This window comes from Lindgomyces ingoldianus (assembly GCF_010093535.1).
Source record: "Lindgomyces ingoldianus strain ATCC 200398 unplaced genomic scaffold BDR25scaffold_25, whole genome shotgun sequence".
Classification (NCBI taxonomy): domain Eukaryota; kingdom Fungi; phylum Ascomycota; class Dothideomycetes; order Pleosporales; family Lindgomycetaceae; genus Lindgomyces; species Lindgomyces ingoldianus.
Window position 1 is genome coordinate 333,530 of NW_022985186.1, and position 8,600 is coordinate 342,129.

The following is an 8,600-nucleotide window of genomic DNA, read 5'->3' on the forward strand; positions in this document are numbered from 1 at the left end:
GATCTCAGAAGTTCTCAGAAGTTTTGATTGGCTCAGAAGTTTCAGAAGTTCTGTCTATTCCTAAATAAGTCAAGGGCGATTCTGGGTCGAGGATCTGACTGTGAGATAACCCTCCGGGTTCCCACCGAAAACGTCACCGGCGTCATCTCACATTCCGTTTGCTGTCGTATTCTCTCCTTTGCAACAGTAAACCCAAACCACTGTCTGCATCTTTTCTCTCTTCCCAGAAACCTTAGAATTTACCAATTCACTAATTAGTGACTTCTCTGTTACTTATCTCCGCAATCGAGCGGCTCCGAGCAGCCTCGAGTGGTCTCGGGCGGACACACAAGCTCTGCCTACCCGATCTGCACATTTACCACGTCGTCACGCTGTGGGTGAACTGACAGTGGGAAAGCTTCTTCATCCGATACAGACCCCACAGTACACAGCTCCCATCCACGAGTCCCTTCTCTCGAGGCGCGTCCTCTAGTTGCATTCGAGCGCCAGCTACATAAACCTATCGGAGTATCGCGCTGGTCGAAACTACCACAATCCACCATCGATCCCGCACGTCCGCGCCCCACAAATCGAGTCTCTCACCGGCAAGGCATGTTTGGGGAGGAAGGGGGTTCAGCACCTGCCGCTGCTGGTAAGTGTGTCCTGAAAACAGCCGTCAGTCCTTCGGTCTGAAGTTCTCTACGTTGACATCTGGAAACCACCACAGACCCCGAGTCTTTAGTCGAAGCTGATGCAGCACCCACGCCTCGCTCCTTGCAGAATAAATCCTGTTTGAAGCTGAGATATCTATCAGAGAGCCCAGCATCTATCACATACAGTCTACAAACCTGCCCCCGCCTGAGTAGTTGGCCTCGGCGGTTGTTGGTCAAGCTCCGATCTGGGTCCTGGATACGCAACTCGCATGTGGTGGTTCTCCAAGACGGAGATGATATCACTTCAAGTCGTGCTGTCGTCACTATGTTCGATACGGGCTGTCGCGGCAGGAACAATCTCATATCGACACGGGCATTGACAAAGATATTCGGTCTGAAGCTCGAGTACGCCGAAGAGCGTATAATTGCAACATACCCTGACGGTCGAGCATGTCTTAGCGTGGGCGAAATCGACATTCGCTGGTGGCCGGAGGATGGCCGGCCGCGGTACGAATTCATTCGTGCCTACGTGCTCGAATCGAATGAATTCGACCTCATAGTTGGAGAGGAGACCATCGAAAATTATCTCGGACAACTCCCGTTGTTCGGGGCCTTTATGAGTAAGCCCGTAGCTCATAATGGTAGGTCCAGCTCTGTCATCATACCTAGACATTCTTTAATTTCTTACACTGGCTTCTAGCCGCGACTGTTGCAAAGGAGCAACTGGATGCTGATGCACGACGCGAAGACCACCGAAGCGCCCGACAGAGACGGAAGGAACAAACTGTGGGTTACCCAAAATCTCCAATAGACGTGTCCTAAGATGAATAGACGCGGGCAAATACGTCTGGCAACGAGCAATCCCTCCCTCAGGGCCAGACGTCATCGCACTCTCCATCGCAATCTCCACCGCCGGCCCCATCGCAATGAAAATTACGAAAATCGAATGCCAGGGTTTTCATGCTACGCACGATGGATATACACAGTACTCACTGGCCTGCGCCGCGACTGAACCGTGAAAGCCTTTCGTTTGTTGACCCCAACGACTCACACGAAGTCTCCAAGACACGTCATACCCTCCTCTGATCCTTCCAGAACAAGGTGGGACGATTTGCATCACACATTTTCTTAGAAAGTGTGCATCATCCTTACTCTGCCTGCATATTCTGTCGCACGTGTCTCACGCGATATTTATCTCAGCTAGCTCAGACGTGAGGAGAGAACCGAGGACGCACAAACCACCATACATATTGCTACTCCAAATAGAGTATGGTCTGGGGGTTAGCGGTTTCTGACCCCTGTCGGTAGCGTTTCTCTCCTCAGCCGTCTGAGGGACTTTTGTGATTTTTTCTATGAATAGGCCTATTTCAAATGCATCACAATAGAATTAGATTCACAATATCTCTACTACTATATGTCTAAATAGGCTTAGAATTTGATAGAATGTAGAGACAAGCTGTAGCTATAAAATAGTATATTTTTTACTAGATTCTAACTATTATTAGTAGAGAAAAATCTAAACGCGCGCAGAACTGTGACCTATCCATACCCTGATTTCAGATTAATAGTATCGCCCTCCTAACTAGAACTTGACAACTAGTAGACCAAATTCCCTAGAATTTTGCAGGATCCCTGACAGAGCTAGTCTGAGACAGCTCCTAGATCCTTAGAGTCCTCAGAGTCCTCAGAGTCCTCAGACAACAGCTAGTTGAGCTGCAGACATGAGAGCGATCGCGATGTCCCTAGCCTACTATCCAGCTTGACAACCAGCGGCCTAGATCTCCTAAAATTTTGCAGGCTCTCTGATAGAGCCTGTCTTAGATAGGTCTTAAATTCTAAAGATAATATATTGTGTAGTTAGGGAGTCGCATTAAGGTGTAGTTGTGTCACGATTGTGCACAAGTAAGGTTATAGAGCTTCACAGAGGTCTAGTTTAATTACTACGTGAGGTATTATAGTAGGTACAAGACATTGTGTAAAGAACAGAAAAGTTTAAAAAAAAATTAGTAATTAAATACTTAACTTAGAAGTCTAAGCACTTTAAGTATAAATTAAGCTTATTTTAAGTTTAGTTAGTGTTAAAGTAGTTTATGCTTAAGTTTATGTCTATGTTATGTTATATTTATGTTAGACATACACTAATAATACTTTAGTATATGTCTAATACAGTTATGTCTAGGATCTAGGGAGGATACTGTAACAGTACCCCCCTCTTTATTAAGAAGAGAATTCTTTACATTAGTAGTTTTAGCATTAAGTTGTCTTTATTAAAGTATAAGTTTAGTTTAAATAGGTATTAAGCATAAAATTAAGTTACTATAGAGTTTTTTTATAAGGCTTTTATAAGTTTTTATAATAGTTTGTTATATCTAGTCTATTTTATAAGATATTTATAAATATATTTTTTTTTATTAAACTAAATTTATTTAACATCTTCTATAATATATTTTAGTTTATTATTTATAATAATAAGTTTAAGTAGCAGGTTTAGCTATTTAAGTAAATAGTTAGATTTAAAGGCTACTTAGCACAGCAATAATACATAGAACACAAGGTGTATCTTTATGCTGTTAGGTAGGATTAATTAGTAAGCGTGTAATAAGACTATATAGGCTACTATAAAAAAGCTAAGGTTTTTTTAATTAAGTTTCTTTAATTATTAGTTTATTTAAATATTTCTAGTGTCTAGCTAGACTTTCTTACTAGCTGCATACATAAGGGTAGAAGTTTAGAATTAGTTTATATACTCTTATTAAAAAGCTTAAGCCTATATAAGCTTTTTATAAATATATTTAGATATATTTTAGATTTTATTAATAAGTTTATTTACATTTATTACTTATATAAATTAATAAGTTAGTTAGAAAGTATTTAAAAGTAGTTTAAATTCTATTTAAAAGTAGTATTTATAGTTTACTAAAAATAAAAATACTTATGTTAATTTAAATATTATATTATTAGCTTTAAACTATGCTATAGCTAACTATTTTACCTAGTTATTTTACTAGTAGTTTATATACACTTATAAAACTTATTTTATTATAGTGTTTATGTTCTTAGTTTAGCTATTAGTCTTTAAGTAAAAAGCTATAAATAAATAAAAGATAATTTAAAGCTATTTATAGAGTTTATTCTAAAAGGCTAAGACAAACTACATACCTCTATCTAATATAATTATGTTAGGCAGGCTATAGTAAACTTATATGTATTAGTAGAATAACTAGGCTATATTAGAGGCAGTTATAAAGGAATATAGTATTAAGTGTTAATACTTAGTTAAGTAATTAATAACTACTATAATATTTATATACTTTTTAAATAAAAGTAAGTTTATAATAAAATTAATTAATATATTTTTTAAGCTTATTTAGAGATTAAAAGTAGTTTAAGTAAGCTATTATACCTTTTTTAAAAGGCCTTTACTTTACAGTAAGTATAGCAACAGAATACGTATTAGCGTATAGTATAGAACATATAGGGCTAGTAGTACTCTCTTTATAGTAGGTTAAGAGTCTTTTCTCTGCCTAGGTGTCCTTTAATAGGCAAGTTATGTATAATTTAAAGTAGTTTAATTTTTAGTTTATTAGAATTAAAGATTATAAGTTAGTTATAGTAATATAGCTTACTATTTTAGTTTTTATAGTTAGCTAGTATTACTTTTTTTAACTAACTAGCGCTATTTTAAAGCAAGTTTAAAGTTTCTTAAATAAATTTATTATTTAAATACTTATTAGTAATAATTTAATTAATTATCTAATTTATTTTATTTAAGTTAAAGTTTAAAAATAGCTTAAGTTAAAGTAGAGTTTAGTGTTAAGCCTTTTACACTTTTTTTTAAGTAAAAATATTTTAGAATTACTTTATAAAGGCATCTAGTTTTCTTCTATCTTAACTAAAATAATAAGTAATTTTAAAATTAAAACAAAATAAGTATTTAAACTAATAAGCTTATTAATAGCTAAGTTATTTTATAGTTATAAAGTACTATAAGTTCTTATAGTTAGATAGGACCTATATTAGATGCGCTGCACTTTCTAGTTTAGGTTGCTATTATTTAAAGTAGTGTACTATAGCAAGTAATTTTTTATTATAGATTTTATAATTACCTTCTATAAGACTTATTCTTTTTAAAAAGTATATAATAGGCTTAATAGTCCTATCTAGCTTAGTCTAGAAAAGAACTCCTGCTACTACATAGTCTAAGGCATTAGCTTCTATAAGTATTAGTAGTTTAAAGTTAAAGTAGTAGAGTATTAAGGCTTTAGTAAAAGCTTTTTTTAGCTAGTTAAAAAACTATTAGTAATTTAAGTTAAAGTTAAATTAAACTTTTTTTTTAGTAAGTGTAATTATAAGGCTTACTAGCTATAAAAAGTTATTAATAAATTATTAGTAAAAGTTAGTAAATTTTATAAAGGCTTAAATATTTTTTATATTCTTTAGGTATTACTAATCTAGTATAGTCTAAACCTTAATAAGGTCTATTTAGATGCTATCTATAAAGATTACATATTCTAAATATATAACTTTTAATTAGTAAAACTTATATTTATTTATGTTAAGTTACAAACCTACTTCTTCTATAGCCTTTAGCACTAGGCGTACATGCTGTTTATGCTTTAAAAAGCTATTACTATAGATTAAAATATTGTTAATATTTATAGTATAAAACATGTCTAGGTAGGGTTAGAGTAAGTTATTTATAAAATGTTAAAAAGTACTAGGCGTGTTAGCTAAGCTAAAGGGCATTACTAGGTACTTAAATAGTTTATATTAGGTCTAAAATGCTATTAGCTACTTATTACCCTTTACTATTCTTAGCTTATTAAAGGTAGTAATAATATTTAACTTTATAAAATACTTTACTTTACTTAGTTAGCTTAGAGTTTTTTATAAAAAAAAATTAAGTATTAGTTTTTAATAGTAATAGTATTTAGTTTTTAGTAGTTAACATAAAATTAAAGCTTACCTCTAGGTTTTTTTATAAATAGTATAAGTAACACTACTAGTAAAAAGCTAGCTTAAATAAACCTTTTTTTTAAGTTCTTATTAAGGTATTTTTAAAGCACTTTTAATTTATTTAGTAACATCTTATATAGTAGCCTATAACTAGGTTATTTACTAGGCTTAAGAGTTATTTAGTAATTATATAGACATTATATTAAAAGCTTATTAGACTTATTTTAAAAAAAAACATATAATAAGTTATAGTAGTTTTAAAAGACTATTATTTTTAAGTTAATATATTTTTAAAAAGCTAAAGCTTAGTTTATATTAGAAATTATAACTACATAAATTTTATAATCTAGTTATTAAGCTAAGGTTATAAATAAAGCAGGTTCTATGTAGTAGATGTCTATTTGCTGTTTAAGTCCTAGTTTATGTTTAAATTAGGTAAGTAAAAGTTTTTTAAAAACTTTTTTTTTAAGTTTAAGTAGTTATTAAATTATTTTATATAGCCTATTTTAGTAAAAGGCCTAGCTTATTAGCCTTACTTAGGTAGTTCTTCTCTAGGTTATTAAAAAGTAAGTTTAAAAACTTTTTATATTAAGTGCTATTTAAGTGTTGTTTAGGTGTAAGTGTAAGTATACATCTTAGCATTAAAAAAAGTTAAAGTTTAGAACTTACTTTTAGTAATTAAAGGCAACTTTATGCTAATATAGCTATAGTTATTTTAGAATTAGGTTATAACATCTTATGTTTATTACATAAAGCTTAATCTACTTCTTATAGTATTAGTAGGTAATTATAATAGTTATAGTATAAAAAATAAAACTTTTTTTAAGTTATTTTTTATTAAATCTAGTTAAGTAAATTATTTAAGTAAGTAGTGTTAATTAAAGATTTAGTTTACGCGCTAGTTTTTTATTAATATAACTTATGCTATTTACTTCTAAGTTAATAAAAGCTTATATTAAAGCTAATATAGTTTTTTATTATAAATATATAAGAATATTAACTTAGTACTTTTAGTTATTAGTAGGGGACTTAGCCTATAGGTTAGCAAAGATCTAGTGTTAAATTAGTCCTAAAGGGTAACTTAGCCCTAGAACAAGCCTTTTTACAGGCTTCTACTGCTATAGCTGCAGCTATGTTAAGAGTAGTAAAAAAGATTAAGGCTTAAATATAAGTTAAAGCTCTTATAAAAATAAAATTAAAATAGTAAAAATTTTTAATAAGTACTAGCAGCGCTACTTATATAGACTTAAGAAAAAAGAATAAAGTAGTTTTAAAAAATATAACTATGCTTACTACACTTAAAGTATTAACTTTTTTTTTTATAATTTTTACACTTTTTAGAATTAACTAAAGTATAATTTAAATTAATTTTTATTATGTTAGAGTTCTTATTTACAACTACGCTAGTTTAGGGGTGTATTAGAGCTTATACAGGGAGGAACCTTATGTTATTATTATAGGTAGTAATTAAGTTTGCATACACATTAAGGTTGTTTAGAAGGGGTTCTCCTACTATAGCGCGTTATAGTTTAGTTAAGAGGGAGTTATATAAGGCTATAATTAGACTTATCTTATTTAAGCCTATATTAAATGTAAGTTAGTAAAACTTAGTAAAGTGTAAAGTAAAGCTTTTTTTTTATTATAAAGTGTTTAGGCAACTTAAGGCTATTAACTTTTTATTTAAGTTTTTATAAGTTACTTATAAAAACACTATAAATTAATCTAAGTTAATAATATCTTTATTTATTAGTAAGTTAATTAAGGCTGTTATATTATAGTTAAGTTAAAAGTAAGCATATAGTAACTAAGAGTGTTTAAAGGGGAATTAGTCTACATTTCTTTTAAGTTTATATTAGAGCTTATATAAAAAGAAAAGTAGGTCTTTTTATTTTCTATTAAATAGTAGGGGATTAAAGAGTTAGTTAGATTTTATTACTAAGTTAAAAAAGTTATAAGTTATAAGTAGTATTAAGTAAGAAAAAGTTAAGCTATCTTTAGACTTCTAAGTAAGCTTTAAGGCTAGTAAGTTCTTAGTTCTTACTACTATAACAGAAGTTAAGGTAAAAATAAACTACTTAATAATATAAAGCTATTTTTTAAAGTCCTTTTAAAAAGCTTTAAAGCTTATAACATAGTAGCTTTTTTATAAAGTAAGCGCTTTTTAAAAAGCTTTTTAGCTTACTTTAATAGCTTAAAGTTATGTAAGTACTAAGCTTATTAAATTAGATTTAAAGGCTATTCTTAGCTAAAGTTTTAACACAACATAATGTTATAGTTATGCACAAGTAAGGTTATAAAGCTTTATAAAGGTCTAGTTTAATTACTATGTAAGGTATTATAGTAAGTATAAGACATTATATAAGAAATAAAAAAGTTTAAAAAGAAATTAGTAATTAAATACTTAGCTTAAAAGTCTAAGCGCTTTAGGTATAAATTAAGCCTATTTTAGGTTTAGTTAGTGTTAAAGCAGTTTATGCTTAAGTTTATATCTATATTGTGTTGTGTTTATGTTAGACGTGCACTAATAATACTCTAGTACGCGTCTAATATAGTTATGTCTGGGATCCGGGGAGGATACTGTGACAAGTTGTGGGGTTGTCAAAATGTCCTGCGCGGGACTTAATAGCTGTTACAATCCTTGCTTCGGGAAGCACTCAGGTCTTATGATGTTCCTAGGGGAGAGTAGGACGGATGGTAGGGGCCAATCCGGTAGGGTGTACAGTCCTACGTACAGGCTATTAGGCTATGGAGGGAGGTAGAGTGACCAGATTGTGGTTTGCCCTATGTGCAGCAGTAAAAAGGCTAGAGTTAAACAGTCCTAATAAACAAAGTTAGAGGTATATATAGTGTAAGATATATAAATAGTATTATAGCTCTTTAAAAAGCTAAATGCTACTTAGTCTATATAAAGAATAAACTAAATATTAAACACACCTTCTAAAGGTTATTTAATGTAGGAACTATATACATGTGCTAGGGCGCTAAGGGGAGCTTCTAGGAGTCTATAAAAGC

The 8,600-nt window shown here is 31.0% G+C and overlaps 1 protein-coding gene across 1 annotated transcript; it reads left to right on the forward strand.

The window, feature by feature from the left end:
* Window positions 1-591: 591 nt before the first annotated feature.
* Window positions 592-1,454, forward strand: BDR25DRAFT_316129 (uncharacterized protein; the record flags this gene model as incomplete). The annotated part of the gene is made up of 3 exons (XM_033691575.1): window positions 592-631; window positions 707-1,273; window positions 1,333-1,454. The coding sequence occupies 3 exons, from the start codon at window positions 592-594 to the stop codon at window positions 1,452-1,454; spliced, it is 729 nt and encodes a 242-aa protein (XP_033545177.1).
* Window positions 1,455-8,600: the final 7,146 nt, after the last annotated feature.